Source organism: Arachis ipaensis, chromosome B10 (genome assembly GCF_059453495.1).
Source record: "Arachis ipaensis isolate K30076 ecotype BB chromosome B10, ASM5945349v1, whole genome shotgun sequence".
Taxonomy (NCBI): domain Eukaryota; kingdom Viridiplantae; phylum Streptophyta; class Magnoliopsida; order Fabales; family Fabaceae; genus Arachis; species Arachis ipaensis.
The window spans coordinates 10,162,117-10,181,773 of record NC_142435.1 but is presented as its reverse complement, the minus strand read 5'-3'; the positions used below and the strand labels follow the sequence as shown (position 1 = coordinate 10,181,773).

General features: G+C 37.3%; 3 protein-coding genes across 9 annotated transcripts; 1 reads left to right on the top strand and 2 right to left on the bottom strand.

Annotated features, from left to right (window-relative positions):
• Positions 1–489: 489 nt before the first annotated feature.
• DNMT2 (DNA methyltransferase-2) lies at positions 490–3,615 on the bottom strand. Of its 6 annotated transcripts, none has more exons than XR_015905342.1 (10): positions 3,456–3,615; positions 3,262–3,372; positions 2,776–2,869; positions 2,567–2,685; positions 2,348–2,470; positions 1,896–2,196; positions 1,669–1,763; positions 1,337–1,399; positions 1,135–1,245; positions 490–943 (listed from the first exon to the last, which is right to left on the bottom strand). XR_015905342.1 is itself a non-coding variant. In XM_016325729.3 (10 exons), the coding sequence occupies exons 1-10, from the start codon at positions 3,534–3,536 to the stop codon at positions 865–867; spliced, it is 1,131 nt and encodes a 376-aa protein (XP_016181215.1). In that variant the 5' UTR covers positions 3,537–3,610; the 3' UTR covers positions 490–864. The 6 variants fall into 6 exon arrangements, 3 of the variants coding, with proteins under 3 accessions (XP_016181215.1, XP_088361646.1, XP_088361655.1); XR_015905344.1 differs by having other exon boundaries at positions 1,135–1,199; positions 1,337–1,516; positions 2,348–2,429; positions 2,541–2,685; positions 3,456–3,602; XM_016325729.3 differs by having other exon boundaries at positions 1,135–1,199; positions 3,456–3,610.
• Positions 3,616–4,083: 468 nt separating this feature from the next.
• On the top strand, positions 4,084–11,081 carry MCM9 (minichromosome maintenance 9). Of its 2 annotated transcripts, none has more exons than XM_016327037.3 (20): positions 4,084–4,430; positions 4,517–4,619; positions 4,712–4,811; positions 4,904–5,042; positions 5,250–5,316; positions 5,586–5,760; positions 6,075–6,174; positions 6,947–7,044; positions 7,119–7,184; positions 7,789–7,881; positions 8,302–8,418; positions 8,551–8,623; positions 8,850–8,916; positions 9,031–9,112; positions 9,341–9,462; positions 9,538–9,605; positions 9,929–10,038; positions 10,125–10,172; positions 10,250–10,402; positions 10,612–11,081. In XM_016327037.3, the coding sequence occupies exons 1-20, from the start codon at positions 4,294–4,296 to the stop codon at positions 10,689–10,691; spliced, it is 1,998 nt and encodes a 665-aa protein (XP_016182523.1). In that variant the 5' UTR covers positions 4,084–4,293; the 3' UTR covers positions 10,692–11,081. The 2 variants fall into 2 exon arrangements, 1 of the variants encoding a protein (XP_016182523.1); XR_015905338.1 differs by having other exon boundaries at positions 4,128–4,430; positions 10,129–10,172.
• Positions 11,082–12,077: 996 nt separating this feature from the next.
• DIT2.1 (dicarboxylate transport 2.1) lies at positions 12,078–15,310 on the bottom strand. The gene is made up of 4 exons (XM_016325840.3): positions 14,170–15,310; positions 13,221–13,534; positions 12,635–13,083; positions 12,078–12,471 (listed from the first exon to the last, which is right to left on the bottom strand). The coding sequence occupies exons 1-4, from the start codon at positions 15,001–15,003 to the stop codon at positions 12,356–12,358; spliced, it is 1,713 nt and encodes a 570-aa protein (XP_016181326.1). The 5' UTR covers positions 15,004–15,310; the 3' UTR covers positions 12,078–12,355.
• Between the last annotated feature and the right edge of the window lie 4,347 nt (positions 15,311–19,657).

Here is a 19,657-nt window from a genome sequence, read left to right as displayed (position 1 = left end):
GTGTTCCAGTATATGACTAACTACTGTAATGCTTAAGTTATACCCTTGTGAGTTCTGTTTTGGATTGGTGATGTTATTAGCGATTTTTCGTGTATCTTATTTATACACTTCTAAGTCTAAACAAATATATGAACCCGTTGGACTGATTTGTTGAGAATTGATCTGAAGCATAGTCATATTATTCATTAGCCTACTGAGTTGGCTTCATCTCTTGGCAAGGTTAAATTTTTGGTAGCTGGTTAATGGGGTTTGAAGTGTGCTTTTCGAGGTTGTTAAGAAGTTATTTACTTATTTTCATTGTTTGATCAGCGAAACTAGAAAAGATTGTGTTTTTGAGAATGAAAATTGCCTTAGGATTACTCATAATGCTTGGTATAATTAGGACCAAAGATACCAATGAAAGCCTTAGATAGCTAGCTTTCTGAGGCTGTTATACCAAAAGAATACTACTGTTAAAATTAAATTCAATAATGTAAAGAACTGGAAGCATGACGAAAACTGATCATGACCCTGCAATTAACGCGTGTAATTTCTTGTGGTTTGTGATCATTTGCTATCAATTCTAATCAATAATGCAAATAAAGGAATAAGTTTGCCACGTAAGCAAGCAGTTCACAATATCCTATCCTTTCTTCTTCACAGCATGCTTGAATATAACATTTCTAATCCCTTTCAAATTCCGATTACATTTCACAACCACCTAGGGTCAGTATTGATAACTACGATCACATGATTGAATGTGGTTTTCGGGGAAATGAACCAGTTGCAGGATCTCCGATTGTCATTGCAAAAATTGTAGGAGGCAATGGCATGATTCGAAAATATCAGCTGCTAGTGAATGAATCATATGAATGTGTCTGAAAATCACTGCGGATTGGCGAAAAGATACTGAAGTAAGGGAGCAACAACTGCTATGCTTAAACTGTTTCCTAGCAAAGCATACCTGCAAAAGAAAGTAAGATTGATAAGATAAACAAAATCAATAGAATTAAGCATGCCAATATGGACACTTATCTGACCTTGGGTCATGAAAAGCAGGTAATATTGAACTCAAATTCTAGACAGCAATAACTACATCCAATGGATGTTTCTACATGGAATTGACGCTAAGGTATGAAATAGTAAATGGCATACCGTTGTTTGAGACTAATGTGATCTGGAAACTTGAAATCTTCAGGAAACGAATGAATGTTTGCAACCTAGTCATGGGACAGCAAGAAGTACCTTGTAGATTAGTTATATGCACTGAAATGAAGACAATACAATTTTACCGAGCATTAATGCTAAGTACCAAAATAGAAGCTATAGAATAATGGGATATAAAGAAATCACCCACCTCTCTAGGGGTAAAATATCTAAGGCACTGCTCCTTCAATGATGCTTTGTCCCTCTTCTCTGGCTAAATGTACAAAATGGATGACATCAAAGAGTGAGAACAGTTTCATAGGTACCCAATGTGGTAGACTGGTAGTAATCCCAAAGATTGTATCAACAATTTAGTCCATCAAAGTCACAACTATGAATAGCTACCAAAAATGTTAGATATAATGATGATTGTAAAGCACAAACAGCATCATAGTGCTTGAAAGGCAATAACATGAATTACATTGTTATGAGAATACATTAAACAATACATCAAAAAAGATTTCTACCAATTAGAAATCCTACCTGAACAGTCGCCAAAAGGGATCCAGTTCCCTTCACATATCTGTAATAACTTTTTGTAAAACAGCAGCAGCGCTTTGAATCAGGATAGACAACATCTAGGCTCTTTTAAGGAAACAAGAGTTCAGAAATAATACTACTACTAAACACCCCCCCCCCCCCTCCCCAAAAAAAAAAATTATAATACGCCGATTTGAATATACTGCAATAATTAATGTAAGGGTGGATACCCATAGCACTTCCCCACCGCTCAACCAAACTCAGGGGAACATAATACTGCTGTAAAGAGTCACAGACATTATCATCACCTTTGCCCAAAGTTGCAGATTCAGCCTCAATATTATTGCTAGGATTCTTTAACTCAAGAAAACTTTCAATAGGTTGACATGACTGCAACAACTTATGCCTGTCCTCTTGTGATAAATCATCTTCAATAAAGGCTGTATCAAAATGCTCATATAATGGTCCTGGAGATTGAATCAGTTGTCTGTTCCAAATTTCATTAACAAAAGAGTAGGGCTTTCTCTTAGCCTGAAACAATTAGATAACAATCAGATGATCGTATCCCAAAGCATATAGGATAGCTCCAGCTGTTTCCTTGATGACATAGAATACAACCGAAACCTTTTAAAATTCTCATTTAAGATAAAGAAAGCATACATCAAGGACCATAATACCCTACCAGACAAAAATATCGAGGCCTAGAATATGGGATTCCAAACTGTAGTGGGCTCAAAATGAACTCCTGTGTAACAAAATTTGTTCTGTCCAATATTTCAATCAGTTTTGCATGTGTGTCAGATGTCTGTATGCAACACGAGTACAAAGAAAAAGGAAGTGAATAGAGAAAATCATTAATGAAACGAGACTTGTACTTATGAGTTAATCCAAGTTGACAAACCTCGAAGCCTACAACATTTTCTACGAATAACAAGCTTGGAGGCTTCAATAAGAATGGCATAAGCTCAAGAATCTGAAGAAAAGAAAATGCCCGAGCATCACCAGTGTCCTTCTGGAGACCTAACACAAGATCATTGAGCAACTTTGGCTAAAATAAGATAAAGTAACCCATAAAATAGGAAAAAGAGAAGGAACAAAAAAAAGGTTCACCTTGCCGCGTGTAAGGTTGGCAGGGAGGAGAAAGAAGCCATGCATCTGCGCCATAGCCGTCGAGATCAGCCGCAGTCAAGCATTGAATATTTCCCTAAGCAAAGAAACATAAACAAAACCAAGATCAGCAGCACAATATTTTTATCTCGGCTATGTCTCTGTAGCTAAGTATCCAAATTCATGTAGTATCGAAAACAATACCCAAAGTCAAACTCCGAACATTGAATGACGAGAAGACAAGCCATTCATCTAAATGAAGAATAACACTAAAACCTCATAATCTACAAATAAATCCCATTCATTTTGAACTTAAAGCGATTACATAACATAGCATACTATACTAAAACCTGACTATTACTAAGTGTGAATAACCTGGAGACACTGAACTAACTAGAACTATGCACAAGCACGAAACTTTAATTACTGTACCAGAATTCATTAACTGAAAGAATTAACCATTACGCAGAAGCACAAAAAGCAAAAAACCTGATAAGGACGATGACCGAAATTATGCTCGTAAACGTCGTTGGCTCTGTCGTTGATTTCAAATGCTTCAACCACTTGAGCTTTCACCCCTGCTCGAATCAGAGAGTACCTCTAACAGAAACAAAGCATTTGAATTCAATGAAAAGAGGATTATAGGTTTTTATGGGAGGAGGGGGGAAGGGAGCGTTAGTTACCATGCCGCCGATTCCACTGTAGAACTCCAGCACTCGCTGGGGTTCGTTTCCGCCGCCATGGGACTCTGCTGCATCCGCCATTAAAGCCGATGTTCGCTGCTTCTGCTAAGGTGTGTTTGGCTTCATTTCGGGAAAAAAGCGTTTATAGTTTGGGTAAAGTTTTTTCAACAGAGATACTTAAATATAATAAATATAAATAAATTAATTTTTTAAAGTAAGATGTTTATATTTTTATGTTTATTAAAACTATTTTAATATTAAAAATAATTTTATCAAACAACAATTTTTTTTGTAATGTGTTTATTGAAAATCATGTTTATTTTAATTTATCAAACACAATTGACAATTGCTATAAAACATTATATTTAAGAAATTAGTCTTAATAAACTAATTGTTTTTTTCACTTTTTTTTTTGGTAAAAATTAAAATTTGGGACCTAAGTCCAAAAGAAAATTACAAAATGGGAATAAGTTGGGATAAAGTTCTCTGTCTACAATTATCATTTAGGATTAATCTAAGATTATAAGGAGGATTATCAATAAATTGATATCGTAATTGATTTTTCGCTATTTTAGATTAGGCTAATTGTAATCAGTTTAAATTAGTCGAGCCATCAGCTCAGTCATCTGCAAGTAAGCTTTTTCATAACAGATTAGTAGTTGACTTGGGCGGTTAAGAAACACCAGGAGCAACTAAAAATTTCAGGCTAATTGTTTGCGCAGGAAAAAAAAAATAGGCCCATTGACATTTGCCAACAAGTCCAAATGAAAAACAAAAAAGTTGTGACCTTCCTTGATTTGGCGCCAAAACCCGCGACGATTGCAGCAGTGTGAGAGTGATGGAGGTGCAGTTGCAGAGCGATCCATGGGAGTGGGAGAAGCCAATGGCCACTTATCTGCTCCGCTACCACTCCGACCAGCTCCGATCCATCGCTTCCTCTCCCGATCCCAATCTTCACTATCCTCTCTTCATTGAGTAACTCTTCTGTTTCATCAATTTCACTTTTTACTTTCTACAACGCATATTTAAAACTGAAACAAACCTCTTTACTCTTTCTTTAGCTTCGCAGAGTTGATGGAGGAACATCCTCACCTTGCGCGTCTCATATTCTCCCAACCCACCCCTTACTTGCAAGCCTTCGACAATGCTGCTCTCTTGTCTCATGTTCGTTTTCTTTCTTTTTTATCTTTTCATATTTTTATTCATTTGGAGGAGAAAGCTGCAATTCACTTCGATTTGTGTTGCGAGTCGTGCAGAGAATTGTGGTGAGAGATTTAGAGCAAGAGAAGAATGTTGTTGAGAAAAATTTCATTCATGTTCGAATTAACATCAGTGGTTCTCCCCTTGAATGCTCTGGTTTGTTAGCATTAAACCTATTTGTTGTAATTCCCCTTACTTAAGGAATAAGGACACTTTATATTTTGACATTTTTTGGATGATGGAATTAGAGACGTTTCCGACCATAGGGCGTGTTCGAGTGCAGCATCGCGGAATTCTTCTCACTGTGAAAGGGACTGTAATCAGGTCTGGAGCAATCAAGATGCATGAAGGAGAGAGGAAGTATATGTGCAACCAATGCAAGAAGAGGTCAGCACTTTTTTTCTTTTTTCAATCCATGTTTTTCGTTAAATTATATGTCCTAAGAATAAGATTAGGGATTATCTCAGGATTATCACGTATTCACGTGTGATAGTAGATGTTAAGATGAAGTTTAGTAAATGATCGTTAGCTTTGCTGCATTTTGTTCATCACATTAAGCAATATGTTAATTGGATTAACAAAGCATTCGTACAGCTTCACAGTTTATCCTGAGGTTGAAGCTCGAAACTCCATATCATTACCTTCAATTTGCCCCATGCAGGTATCTTCTACATCTGAGATTAAATATTTCATTTCACCACAGATGGACCATGTATTAAAATGTAACATTAGAAATGTGTTCGCTTGCACTGCTGTGTTAAGTTTCTTTCTCTAAGTTGGGGAGTGCAGCATATTAAACCTGCAAATTTTCCCAGGAAGCTTAAAAATTGATTTTGGAAACTCCATCCCGCAGTACTATGTCTTTGTTCTTCTGTAGATCCGATGATAGCATATCTTTCATTTGGTTATTTTAATTGTTCCTAATGGCAGAAATTGAAGCCCTGTGGAGGCACAAAATTTCAGTATGTAGAAAATACTGTAGTATGCCATGATTATCAGGAGATAAAAATCCAAGAAAGTACACAGGTGCTAGGTGTTGGGGCCATTCCTCGTTCAATTCTTGTCATCTTGCATGATGATCTGGTTGATGTTGTTAAAGCTGGAGGTATTTACATCAGCTTTGATTCTTTTTCTCTTCAATATGATTGCATGCATGCACATGGTATTTTAACAACTGTTTTCTTCCTAGACTAAGAAGTATGTAAGAAAGCTGGTTAAAATAACTTAATGTATTATGTCTCTACCTAGATTGAATATTCTGGACATACATTCTTCTATTTTTAGTTAAAATAAAAGGTAACCTTTTTTTCCCCTTAACAATTGATGATCTCTCACAAGCTAAAGCTAGAGTGCTGGAACATAAATGCAATTTTTTTTTTTTTTGGCTGGTTGAGGACTTCAATTCTCTTGTACTTGCAGATGATGTGATTGTCACTGGTCTCTTGACTGCAAAATGGTCTCCAGAGTTGAAAGATGTGCGCTGTGACCTTGATCCTGTATTAATAGCCAACAGTGTAAGGTGAAGAAGTTCTCTTTCTTTGCCTTTAAAACCTTGTTAAGCAAAAAGAACTTACTAGCATTTGTCATTCTTCTTGTTTCTTTTCATGGAAAAATGTATAAATATTTATTTATGCATCTCCTAAACTCTCTCCCTTACTCATAATTTATGGGCAGTCTGGTGATACTTGTGGTTGTGATGCAAACCTTATCTCCTAACTCGGCTAGTCATTCATTTCTCATGTTCTTTTAACTGGTACTGTTTTCTTATGAAATTCCTCCTCAAGAAGATGAGTTTTTCTCAACCTGCCGTTGAATGATGATAATTAATGCTAACTACAGTTCATATAATAGAGTAATCATTTTGGTTGATTGTGTTTTGGCACAGTAGTTTCTGTGTCAGCGCCCCTTTGGTAGCTGGTCTGAGGATAGATCCGTGCCACCCATATTCTTCAGGACTTAATTGTAGATTTTTCTGGCTTCACCATCTTCCACCTTCAAAATGCTTTCTTTCCTTTGGCCGTGTCTTCATTTGCAAAATTTGGTCTATCATGAATGTTCCTTAATGATTTAATTATTCCTAGGAACTGATTTGCCACTGCTTGTCTGCTTCCCTTTTCTGTCCTATTGCAAACCACATAATAGGTTGTCAGTCAGAGAGTATAATTCACATATTATACGTATAAAATCCTATGTGGAGCACACATTGAATGATTTCATTAAATTAAGTTATACTATAAATTGAAGTCAGTTACTCTCAGTTTAATGGAAGCAGAGCATTCTCCTTGTTTCAGGAGGACCAATCAATTGAAGTCAGAAATGGACATTTCTGATGACTTAGTTACAAAATTCAAGCAGTTCTGGGACCATTTCAAAGATGCACCCTTAAAAGGTGGTATCCAAGAACACGTTTCGTCATTTAATTTCATATTTTCTTAACTTCTTGGATGTTTCAAAATGATCCAGGGAGGAATGCTATTCTTCGAGGAATTTGCCCACAAGTATTTGGCCTGTTTACTGTCAAGCTGGCCGGTAAACACATATTTATGGTGATGGCTATTTATATATTGCTATTTTTCTCAAGGATTTGTTGTTGCTTTGACATATTTTATATTTTCCATTTTGATAAACAAATGACGTCTATCTATGATGGATTCTGACTTTTAAATTCCAAAATCCCAAATACTTTTGTGCATGTTGGAAAGAAAGTTTATGCAACAGACTTAAATATGATACAGAGAAAGACAAGGTAGAAGGGGTTAAATTTATGAAAAATTTTAAATCAAAACAATTTTTTTTGCAAACCATAAATAAGTACTTAGATTAGATGCAATAAGACTCAGTTGATCTAGGCATGTGGAAATGAGGATCTTATAGATGATAACATGATCTCTATAGGTCCCATTTAGTTTCTTTCAAGAGAGGAACCTCATAAAGATCGTAGATGGAAATACTTGAATTTGCAAAGATTTTATATAAAGAAATTAGTCCTGGACTGGAGTTAGATGGGCAGCAAAAGTGTGATATGGAGGCTCTCATTCATTTTGTTTCTATATTCATGTCAGTAAACTAAAATACTACTATCAAGATATCAGTTATGATCTTTCTCATTTCATGTCTGTTGTCTTTCAATCAGTTGCATTAACACTTATAGGAGGTGTTCAACATGTTGACGCTTCTGGAACAAGGGTAAGAGGGGAATCCCACTTACTCTTGGTTGGTGATCCCGGTATGAAATCTATTGCTAATGTGATTTATATGAGCAATGCTACTATTGTTATTACTTGTTTCAAGTTTGTAGCATAGATGGTTTTTTTATTGCTTCATGAATACTACAACAACCCGTGAAAGTGACTTCAATTAGACAAAGAAAGGGGAGTTCTACCAATTAAGTTCTTTGTTGTGCTTCAGTTATGCCACTACTTGTTTAATGATGTTCAACCAAGAAAAGGAAATTTGAAAAGTGATCACATAATAGTCGGACTTATACTAGAAATTTCTATATGCTGTTAACTTTAGTGCAGTTTTCTTAATTATATATCTGAACTGTTTGTTAACTGTTCTGTCAATTCTTATCATCGACTTAACGAGATGACAAAATAAAGTTGGTCCTCGTTTTCTCTAACTTGCCTCTTTATGTTTGATATAGGCACTGGAAAGTCTCAGTTTCTGAAATTTGCAGCGAAATTGAGCAATAGATCTGTTATTACCACTGGGCTGGGAAGCACAAGTGCTGGATTGACGGTTACTGCAGTCAAGGATGGAGGCAAATTTCCATACATCAATTTTTACTGATAAATAGCCCACATTATTAACTCATCTAAATGTAGACATGCATGAATCTGTGTATCTTGTAATTGGTTTAGCTAAGTGCATGGCCAATTTATGGAATTTTTAGGTGAGTGGATGTTGGAAGCTGGAGCCCTTGTTTTAGCAGATGGAGGATTGTGCTGCATAGATGAATTCGATAGGTAAGCACTTTATGAAGGATACAAGAATGCATATAGTCACAGTAAGAGGGTTAACAAGATTTACATCACATTTGTTCTACTCTTCATCATCATACCAAATTTGTCACTTCAAGTTGGTCAGGGTAGTTCTCAGTGGATGCATTTATGAGAAGTTTAGATTTATGGAAATTCCAGCAGAGTTGTTTATGATACTTAGCATTGTTTATATAAACTTCCTTTTTCCCAGCATGAGGGAACATGACAGGGCAACAATACATGAAGCCATGGAGCAGCAAACAATAAGTGTAGCCAAGGTAGAGTGGAATATTTGAATATTACGCAAAACCTGAATGAACTTTGCTTTTCTCAATACAGACGTGTATCTTGTGGTCAAAAGCATCGCTTACATACTCTCATGCTTTGTCCAGGCTGGTCTTGTAACAACACTCAGCACTAGAACAACGGTATTTGGTGCCACAAATCCTAAAGGGCAATATGACCCCGATCAACGTATCACTTCAGTCAATATATATTTGTGTAATACTATTCTAAATTGACGTTTAAAAATTGTTCGGTATTACTGATGTACAATTTCTAGTCCACGAAAATTTTTCCTCTAGCTGCTAGCTTAGAAATTTCTGAACTATCAATGTAGTAATTATAGCAACCTCGTTTGCCGCTAAATTCTGAATTTACAGTTGCTTCAGTTTATTACTTGTCCAACTTAACACAAGGTAGCTCTGTCTGTCAATACAACACTCTCTGGTCCTTTACTTAGCAGGTTTGATATTGTCCTTGTGCTCTTGGATACAAAGAATCCTGAATGGGATGCAGTAGTTTCATCTCATATTCTTTCTGAGGTAAACTATAACCATGTGCATTAAAAAGCTTCCTGTGGGTACAGATATAACACTTTTATGAAAACTAATATTCAGGCAGAACCTGATAGAGCCAACAACGATGAAGATCTAGCAAAAGTCTGGCCACTTTCTACACTCAAGAGGTGAAATATGCAGCTGACGACCATGGATAACATGCATAAAAAGGAAAAAGAAGTTTGAATGCTATCTTGCATTGGTTTCTCTACATCCCAACTTAATTTCTTGCTTCCTTTTTTTCCCTCTTGCTATCCTAATTAAAAATAGGATAAAGCATTTCTTTCTCATTTAAAATAGTGAAGTTAGTTGTATACCAAATCAGTCTCAATTGAATTCTTTTTGTCCCATAGAACGTTTTCAAATTAGATAGAGCTTTTAAGTTTCTGAATTTCTTAATTTTTATGTAGTTGGCTCGGTAAGAGACTCTTGGTTATTTCTAATCTTGCAGGTACTTACACTATGTGAAAGAAACTTTCAAGCCAGTACTTACAAGAGAGGCCGAAAGAGTCATATCTAGCTATTATCAACTTCAAAGGAAGTCTGCAACTCATAATGCAGGTTTCAGATAAATATGTCCCTTTCTAAATCAAGTTTAATACTCATCAATTTATGTCGTTAAATTAAGTTGCAAATTTGCAATGTAGCCAGGACCACCGTCCGGATGCTGGAAAGTTTAATACGCCTAGCTCAAGGTATGTAACTGGAACTATGGTGAATTTACCCATTTAACTTCCTTAACCTCTTATGTGCTTTTGATCTTTAATGACAGCTCATGCAAGGCTGATGTTCAGAAATGAAGTGACCCGATTAGATGCCATCACAGCAATTTTATGCGTAGAGTCCTCAATGACTACCTCAGCTATAGTGGATTGCATTGGGAATGCCCTGCACTCCAATTTTACTGAAAACCCTGATCAGGAATGTATCCTTGCTAGGTATCTCTCCTTGCATTATGTAGCTGTATATAAATTGTACAATCAAACTTGTCTTCATCATGAACCTATGCTCCACTAGAAAACCATTTTTTCCAGAAAATCCATTGGTAGCATGGTATATTCTTTATCTAGACATTTTTCTCGACGGCATTTTGATTTGCTTTCAACAAGAACTTCTTAACTACGTGCAAAACAGATGCTAAGCAAGAAAGACTGATCCTGGAAAAGTTGGGATCAATAGATGACTTCTCTGATATGAACAGAATGGGAGACTGAAGGACAAGGGAGGATAACAAAATTGAAGTCCTGTATATTGAATCATTAAAGTGATTATTTTTAGTTAGCTCTGCTATTAGTTGGCACAGGATAACAAAATTGAAGTCTTGTAGATTAATCACGAAAGTGATTACTTTTAGTTAGCTATGTTATTTAGTTGGCATAAGGAAGGGGACAAAACATTTTATTTCTCTTACTAGACAATTAGATAGATGCCTTTCCTATCTTTGTCTTTTCTATAGTCTTTATTTACTATGTACTTTCGGTCTGTTCAGAGGGGCACTCAATTTGAATGATGATTTTGTTGTATTAGCCTGAATATAAATGTTTGTAGGTTTGCAACTCTTATTTGGCAATTAAAGCGAGTGTTAAGGTGAATTTCTTTTCAAATTTTTACTTTCATTTAATAAATCTCAGAAGCCCTACGCTTACTTTGCTTAATGAAACTAAATTGACTCAGTTTAATTTCATTTAATATATATTCATTGAACTAACACTTCCAAACCATAACTAAAATTTGACATGTAAATTAGATAGGTAGGACAGCTAACAGTCAAATGCCACTGTTGAGTCCTTTTGCTTCAAAATGGCTTGAAGAATAACGGTTAAACTCAACCTTGTGACCTTACATTCATATCCATCTTTGCAGACAATAAATGAATCTCGCAGAATATCAAGATTTCAAGCTTCACTTACTAGTCTCGTCTTCTGAATTCTAATTCTGATGTGGAAATGCATAATGACTAATGAGGTATTTCTTGCAGCTCTCTCAAACACGTTTATTTACCTAGTAGTACTCATTTCTATTCGACTGGATAAAGTATAGTAATAAATATAAGATTGAGTATTGTTGTTATCGAGAGTTAATACCTCCTAGTTCTTCCTTTCACATTCCTCAAGTGCATCACAATTGAGTATCTGAGTCTTCTGCAATGTCTCAGATACTCATACAACAGCAGCAGCAGATTACACATTTCAAAGCTCATCATAACCTCATTTATTGATGAGTAATTATTGGATAACATTATTTGCAAGTATTGTATAATAATTCAATCTGTCACACTACAGTACAGGATAAGAATGATGCTGCACCGAAACCAGAGCTTCACCTATCACAGGGCCACTAATTCATAATTAACACTAGTAATCAACTTAAAAATGATATTAGTGTACTCCATCATGGTACATCCTTGAATGTACGACATGACTTGTTCAATGCAATTATATTTTGTCAATTTACAGTATCCTAAGTGGGAAGAAATAATAACATATAGTCTTAATGTTTATTAAAATGCCATGAATAAAGTAAGCTTGAAAATAGCACCACATTATAGATAACACTGACAAAAGAAAGAATAAATCACAAATAGGAACACCGTCAAACCAGGCTAAACCTCCATCAATGAAGATCATATCGATTTCAAATCTTGAATGTAGGTTTCCATAAAACCCTTTATCAGAATTTCAATTATTGTTTGTAAACTAAATGTGACCCTGCTAAAACTAAGAAGACAAATAAAGCTGAAGGCAGAAAATTGAAAAATTGTGTTTAGCTCAATTGTCCTTTACATGAAGGACCTTTTCTTTCGTTTTCTTTTGGCCGGGAAGAAGAAAGGCCAATTGAAACTGGGAAAAACTGATATTTACTTACACTGAAATGGGAATCAATACAGTCCCAAAAATTTCCACCAGAAAGCGCCAACACCTCCCCAGATGATAGCATTGATAACAAACATAACGAACCCCATTTTGAATATATCAGGAAGGTCGATATAACCAGCTGCCAAAGAAGGAAAATCACAACAATTTCAGCCAAGAAATTCCAGATTAGAAATATTATGCACGGTATGAAGAACGGGGATAGAATAAAGTTGCTAAACAAACACAAGCTAAATAATTGAATAGCCGGAAAGACAAAAGAGAAAAGAAAAAGACGGACAAACCTCCGAAGTATACAGCAGCCTGACCACTACTATAGTGTGTTATTGCACCAAAAAGATTTGTGTTGTAACCTAAAGCGAGCGCAGCCAGAACACCAGGAACACCAGCTGCCCTATGCATAGCAAGAAATGCAGAGTATAAAGCCCCCACGTGTCCTGTCTGACTTGCGAAAAGGTAGTGGATTAAGAAATAAGCTGCCTGAAGAACAGCTAGTGAAGCTGGCCAGCTCAAAGAGAATGACCGAAGCGAGTTGGCTACACAATCAGACATCCAGGTTACGATACCAAGGTTTGTCAACTGGCCTGCCATGCCCACAAGAATGGCAAACCAAGCCAAGGTATCCCAAGCCGATTTCTCATTCAAGCAGTCATTCCAGTCAAGAACTCCTAATACAAGTAGTATTGATAACCCAATCATCGCAGCTACAGCACTTGCTATGCCGAGACTGTCTCTGCAAGAACCCAAAAAATAATGATGATTCTGAATTCAATTCAATGATAGTTTATACAATCCAAAAATGTCAACAAACCAATAAATCATTCAAGAAAAAATTCATGTATATTTATAGTATGAGTATACCAAGCATACCCAAAGATCCACAAAGAGACGGCAAGAAGCATCGTAGAAACCATAATCCATTCATTTTTTGTGACAGGGCCCATAGTTTCGAGTTTCTTTGCAGCCAGGGCAGGAGCTTCCGGTGTGTCTTTAATTTCAGGGGGATAGAGCTTGTATAAAACCAACGGTGTAACAAGAAGACAAACAAGTGCAGGTAAGCTAGCTGCCTTGAACCAAGTAACCCAAGGGCTAGAAACAATGACCCCAAGCTCCTCTGCTAATTTGATACACAGCAGATTTTGAGCTGCAGCAGTTAGGAAAAGAGCACTAGAGTTACCAGCAGACTGTCACAGGTCACAAAGGCAATGCACAAGTCACTTCATTATCTCATGATCGCAATTTGCAAATAAGAAACAAAATACAGAAGAGTAGAATTCAGCTACATCAAAATAGATTATGATCATTACTATGACACATTTGTAATACCCAGATATAGTTGCAACAGCTTTCATAAAACAATACTTATACTAAAACCAAAACATAGCCAATAAAATTAAAAGAAAATAGTAATTTATACAAATCATTGAAACATACAGCAATTAAGCAATATTTAAGATAGATTTTCAGTTCTTTCACAAAAGCCAAGCTGAAAAAGAACCTAAATTCTATGTTGCACAAATACAAATACAATGCAAGTATCACACAGTCCAGTGTGATACTAAATATAAGACATTTTATGAAAACTCACAAATTTAAGAATTTTAGGATAGCAGTATTTGATGCAGATGCTCATATGCTAGTGAACATGTAGCATTTGTGCATCATAGCTAAAAACCTTATGAAATCTCTGCCTGAAATGGTTAGAAGTTTTATAGCGATAATTCTCATATAATACTGTCCAGACATTCCGTTAACCAAAATCCATTAATTATTCTAGCCATGATTACAAATCTGTGAATACTATTAACACCAAACCGACCTGAAACTGGTTCTGAACGAGATAAGCACCAAGCCTCTTAGCAGTAGGATTGCCAGGTTCACTGCCAGCGGAGAGTGACAGTGACTTGATGATCGGCAAGAACACACCACCAGCTCTTGCGGTGGTGCTCGGCATTGCCGGAGCAATAAGCACTTCACTGAATGTCAAACCGTAAGACAAACCCAAAGTGCTCTTCCCCATCCACTTCACAAAGTAAGTTGCAATTCTATCTCCCAAACCAGTTTTCACAAATCCACGGGCAAAGAAGAATGAAATCACAATCAACCAAATCACTTCGTTGGTGAAGGCACTGAAGGCTGCACCAAAGGTTAAAGTTTTGGTTACCACAGCAGTTGTAAGGCCCAGAAAAGCCCAGGCTCCAACGGGCAACGGGCTCAGGACAAGGCCCGCGATGGTTGAGAGGAAAATTGAGAGCAATTGCCATGCCTCTGGAGTAACTTCCACTGGCTTGGGAACTAAGAAACGAACAATGAGGCCTATACATACGGAGATTACGAAAGGAATGGGCTTTGCACCCTGCAGTGGCGGTGGCGGTGGTGACGGAGAATTTGAGGAAGATGAAGAAGCATGAAGTGGATTGTAATGGGGTCTTGAAGAAGTGTTAAATTTTGAAGCTTTGGAGGGAAAGGAGAAAACTTGAGAAATGAGGGGTGATTTGGGAGATGGGTTTGAGCGTGGTTGTGGATTCAGTGGAAGTGAGAGTTGGGATCTGTTTGTCATGATGGGTCGAGAACGGTGGTGAAGGGAGAAGCGTGAAGATGAGAGTGAGAAAGAGGTTGAGGTGGAGAGCGAGTGCAGCGCAAAGCTCTCCATTGCTAACAGCAACAACGGAAACGAGTGATTCTCAGAAGGAGAGAGTAAGAACCAGCAAGCAAGAAGGCGAGAAACAAGCAGATTGGGGAATTGGAGAGAGCCTTTTGTTTTTTGAAGTTTTATGACTTATATAATAAAGTTTTTTTGTGATTTAATTCGGTAATTCCAAAGTGGGGTGTGGCCATTGTTGTGGCAGAGGAATGGGATCTTTTAATCTTTTGATGTGAGGAGGGAAATCATAGGAAGTTTCTTAACATCTTCTGTTTGTTGGGTTTTACACAAAATATGCAATACTCTTATTTCAACATTTAGGTACCCTCATGACGAGGATTATGTTAAAATCTAAGAGCTAAAAGAAATATCATTTTGGATCTCATAAAGTGAAAGAGAAGGTAAAAATTTCATTAATTTTATATAGAATTAATAGTTAAAAATTATTAAATAATTTAATAAATTGATTAAATTATTATCTAATAACTCTTAATCTTAGCTATTAACTTCGGGTAAAATTAACTATATCATAATAGGAGGTTCTCTTATAAATAGAGAAGAAAACTATGATGTAGATTCCCTAACTATTATTGGTGGCTTACATGATGCATTTACAAAGTTACATTACTATCATATAGTAACATTTTTTTGGGCACGTACGCAGGCTCCATTTTTCTCATGGTTTGGGATTTTGCTTGCTTTAGTTGAAATTTTTCTCTTGCCAAAATTTTGTGACTCATGTTCCATTTGTTAGATGTCAGTTTCTGCTATTTCAGACAACAGGATGAAAAGACTTTCATTTTTCCTCTATTATCCTCATGTTATAAATATTAAAAATTCCAAACTAACAAAATTTCTTGACATATGTGACTAATTTTCTTATGTTGTTCTTTTTGGTTACCATGTATTTGAAGAAAGAATGAGAAAGTGATGTGAAAAAGAAGAAATTACAATATTGATCTGCGTAAAAATTTATATTTTATAAACAAAAATTACAAATTTTAATGAAAAATTATATTTTGCTTTTATTTAAGAGCAACAGGAGAAGGGGATGACAATACACAATTTTGAGTTTAAATGAAATATAGGAGATTTAATTACTAAATTATGAGTTTAATAGTTCTTCTAACAAAAAACTTTTTATTTTAATAATTTGAGTTAAGTTTTAAAGTGGTATCTAAAGTTATATTTGAAATTTAAAGTGGTCTCTAAAATTAATATTTACTTAATTTTGTCTTTAAAATTATACGCGAGGATTTATAGTAGTTTTTCGGACAGTTTTCGTTCATCACTGATCATCGAAAAATTAAGGTGGATTGATTTCTGTCATATTAACACGCGAACAGTTATTAATGTGGCAAATAAAATTTTTTTGTTTGAGGGAGTTAGAACATTGTGTGTAATAAATTGATTAGCAATATGCAAAATTATACAAAATTTTTTTTTTTTGAATGAACAAGCTCAACACAACAAGTGGAGCGATGAGAATAAATAAATAGGAGAACACCAGTTAAAGGCATAAACTATTCAGTACTACATGATACCCCTTGTCATCTTCGGCATTGCCATCAACAACAAAAGGGATCCACACCTAACCACTCCTTAAAGTTCATGAACGACTGGTGGATAATATCTTCAACCCCTTTTCCTTTATTCTGAAAGATCCTCCTGTTCCGTTCAAGCCAGATATTCCATATTATAGCACAGAAAGATACCATCCACCTTTTGCGTTCCTGCTTACTAGTTGATAACTCAGTCCAGCTCTGAAAGTGTTCTTTTAGTGTCCCTGGGCATGACCATTGCCTCCCAGCAAACGTTAGCCATGCACACCAAACCTGCCAAGCAAACTCACAAGCAAGAAACAAGTGGTGACCAAATTCAACACCTTTATTACACAAAACACAGACCACATCTTCTTGGTTAACCACTCCCAACCTACTCAGTCGCTCCTTTGTATTGACCCTTCCAGTCAAGACGAACCAGATAAACAATTCAACTCTTGGTGGGACTAGACCCTTCCATATTGTCCTAGTAAAGCTGAAACTCGCTATATCCTCTGGAAGCAACTCCACCTGCAATTCCTGCACAAAGGAGTTAGTCGAATATACACCATGTTTATCAAACTTCCACACCACTCTATCCTCTCTCTCATATACAAGATTAACCAGTCTTAATGTTTCATGCATCTGGTTCAGAAGGTCCAGCTCCCATTGGAACAGCTCTCGCCTCCATTGGAAGTTCCATCTCCACTCTAACCCGTCCCAAAATCCACAATCCCCTATGACGGATCCTCTTTGGTTTGAAACTGAGAAGAGCCTCGGAAACATATCTTTCAGGAGCCCACCACGCAGCCAGATATCCTCCCAGAATCGAGTTCTTCTCCCATCACCAATCTCCATAGACAGTCCATTAATCATCTTCTGTCTTACTTGTTGATCCTTGAACTGTATATGGCAGATATCCTTCCATGCCCCCCCCCCCGAGTGGGTAATGCCTGGGATGACAGCATCACCCTAGGGTTCAGATTGTAGCAAGAGCATACCACCTTCTTCCATAAAGGGCAATCCTCCTTCGAAAATCGCCACCACCACTTAAATAGAAGGGCCGTGTTACGCACCATGGCATCCCCTACACCTAATCCGCCTAACTTTTTGGGGGCCTGCACCACCTCCCACCTGACCATGGCCATACCAATCCTACCATCCTCCTTGCTCCATAGAAACCTTCTCTGTAGAGAAATCAGTTTCTCTGCAACAGTCTTTGGCATCTTATACAAACTCAAATAATAGACAGGCAGACTGTTTAAAACAGATTTAATAAGCACCAGTTTACCAGCTTTATTGAGAACCTTGGATTTCCAGATGCTCAGCTTCTCCTCCATTTTTTCTATAATGGGTTTCCAAGTCTTCACCAACCTCGGGTTTGCTCCTAGTTGGATGCCCAAGTATTTTACCGGAAGAGATGCTGCCTTACAGCCCAGTACTCGACACATACGCTGTACCCACTGAGCGTCACAGTTAATAGGAATCAAGCTAGACTTATCAAAATTAATACTCAGTCCTGACATAAGCTCAAAGCAGCGAAGCATCCTCCTGTAATTCTTTATGGTCTCTTCCTCTGGGGGGCAAAACAGAACAGTATCATCCGCAAACTGAAGATGTGATAACTCAACATGGTCTCTCCCCACCAGCAACGGCGAGATTCGCTCATTTCTCACCGCCTCACCAAACATCCTATGTAGAACATCAACCACCAGTACAAACAGAAACGGAGATAGCGGATCCCCTTGTCGCAAACCTCTTTCCATCTTAAAAGGCTTAGATGGCGATCCGTTTATCAGCACTGACATAGAAGTAGTACATACACACTCCATAACCCAACTCCGCCATCTCTGTCCAAAACCCATCTTCTGCAGCACCAGGTCAACGAAGCTCCACTTGACTCTATCATATGCTTTCTGGAAATCTAACTTTATGATTACCGCTTCCTTCTTCCTCGCTTTTATCCATTGAACAGTTTCGCAAGCGATCAGTGCCCCATCATGAATCTTACGTCCCTTAACAAAGGCGCTCTGAGTCTCCCCTACTAGTCGTGGCATGATTGCTCGCATCCTCCTAACCAGTATTTTCGAAATGACTTTATACACACAACCTACCATACTGATTGGTCTCAAGTCTTTGATCTCCTTTGCACCAGTGAACTTAGGGGCCAATGCTACCCAAGTGAGATTCGCGTCCGCTAGTAGCTTGGATGTAAGGAAAAAATTCATCACCGCTGCCGTAAAATCAGATCCAATTTCAGCCCAACACTTCTTTATAAAGTTCATGTTGTACCCATCACTTCCCGGTGCCTTGCAAGATTCACAATCCCACACTGCTTCTTTAATCTCTTCAGGATTCGGCATCACCTCCAGAGCCAGAGCATCATCTTCACCAATTCTTTCTACTAGTCCATCCCTGAACCCCACCAAAGGAGACTCTTCCTGATGATACAAACTCTTGTAGAAGTCTCTAATCGCAATCTTAATCCGAGCTTGATTCCTTACCAATCTTCCATTAATGAGCAGCACATCAATCCTGTTGTTTCTCCTTCTTGCAGAAGCTAAATTATGGAAGTACCTCGTATTCTTGTCAATGTCCTTCGCATGTCTAGATCGCGACATCTGCTTCCAATGTAGTTCCTTCCGTACATACCATTTCTCACAGGAAGTCACCAGCGCCTTTCTTCTAGCCTCCATTGTTCCATCATAAACACCATCTCCCACCTTGTCATCAATCTTCTTGATCTCTTCCTCAAACTTCATGATTTTCTTGTCCATCTCCCCAAAGTTATCTTTATGCCATCTTCCCAGAGGAACTGTCAGAGCCTTCAACTTATCAGTAAATTGTGCCTCACCAAGCCCTCTCCATTCCTCCTTAATCATTCTTAGGAAACCTTCATGGGTAAACCACGAATCAAGACTTCTGAAAGGCCTCGGCCCGTCACTCCGCCTCCTATCTTCCACTATAATAGGACAATGATCAGACAAACCCCTAGGACCACCTCGCATTCGAGTCTCTGGAAATTTTTCAAGCCATTCCAGGCTAACCAGAACCCTATCAATACGGCTGCACGATCGACCTCTGAACCATGTAAACTTGCGATCAGTAATCGGCAAGTCCAC

Bases quoted from the DNA above. Each gene is read 5' to 3' on its own strand.
- DNMT2 (XM_016325729.3), bottom strand. From the start codon at position 3,536: ATGGCGGATGCAGCAGAGTCCCATGGCGGCGGAAACGAACCCCAGCGA. The intron at 2,870-3,261 runs GTTTTTTGCTTT...TTCTTTGCTTAG, and splicing joins TCGGTCATCGTCCTTATCAG to GGAAATATTCAATGCTTGAC. The intron at 944-1,134 runs GTATGCCATTTA...TTTCTTTTGCAG, and splicing joins CACATTAGTCTCAAACAACG to GTATGCTTTGCTAGGAAACA.
- MCM9 (XM_016327037.3), top strand. From the start codon at position 4,294: ATGGAGGTGCAGTTGCAGAGCGATCCATGGGAGTGGGAGAAGCCAATG. The intron at 6,175-6,946 runs GTGAAGAAGTTC...TCCTTGTTTCAG, and splicing joins TTAATAGCCAACAGTGTAAG to GAGGACCAATCAATTGAAGT. The intron at 7,882-8,301 runs GTATGAAATCTA...TGTTTGATATAG, and splicing joins ACTCTTGGTTGGTGATCCCG to GCACTGGAAAGTCTCAGTTT.
- DIT2.1 (XM_016325840.3), bottom strand. From the start codon at position 15,003: ATGGAGAGCTTTGCGCTGCACTCGCTCTCCACCTCAACCTCTTTCTCA. The intron at 13,535-14,169 runs GTCGGTTTGGTG...GACCTGTGACAG, and splicing joins TCGTTCAGAACCAGTTTCAG to TCTGCTGGTAACTCTAGTGC. The intron at 12,472-12,634 runs GTTTGTCCGTCT...CTTCTTTGGCAG, and splicing joins GGCTGCTGTATACTTCGGAG to CTGGTTATATCGACCTTCCT.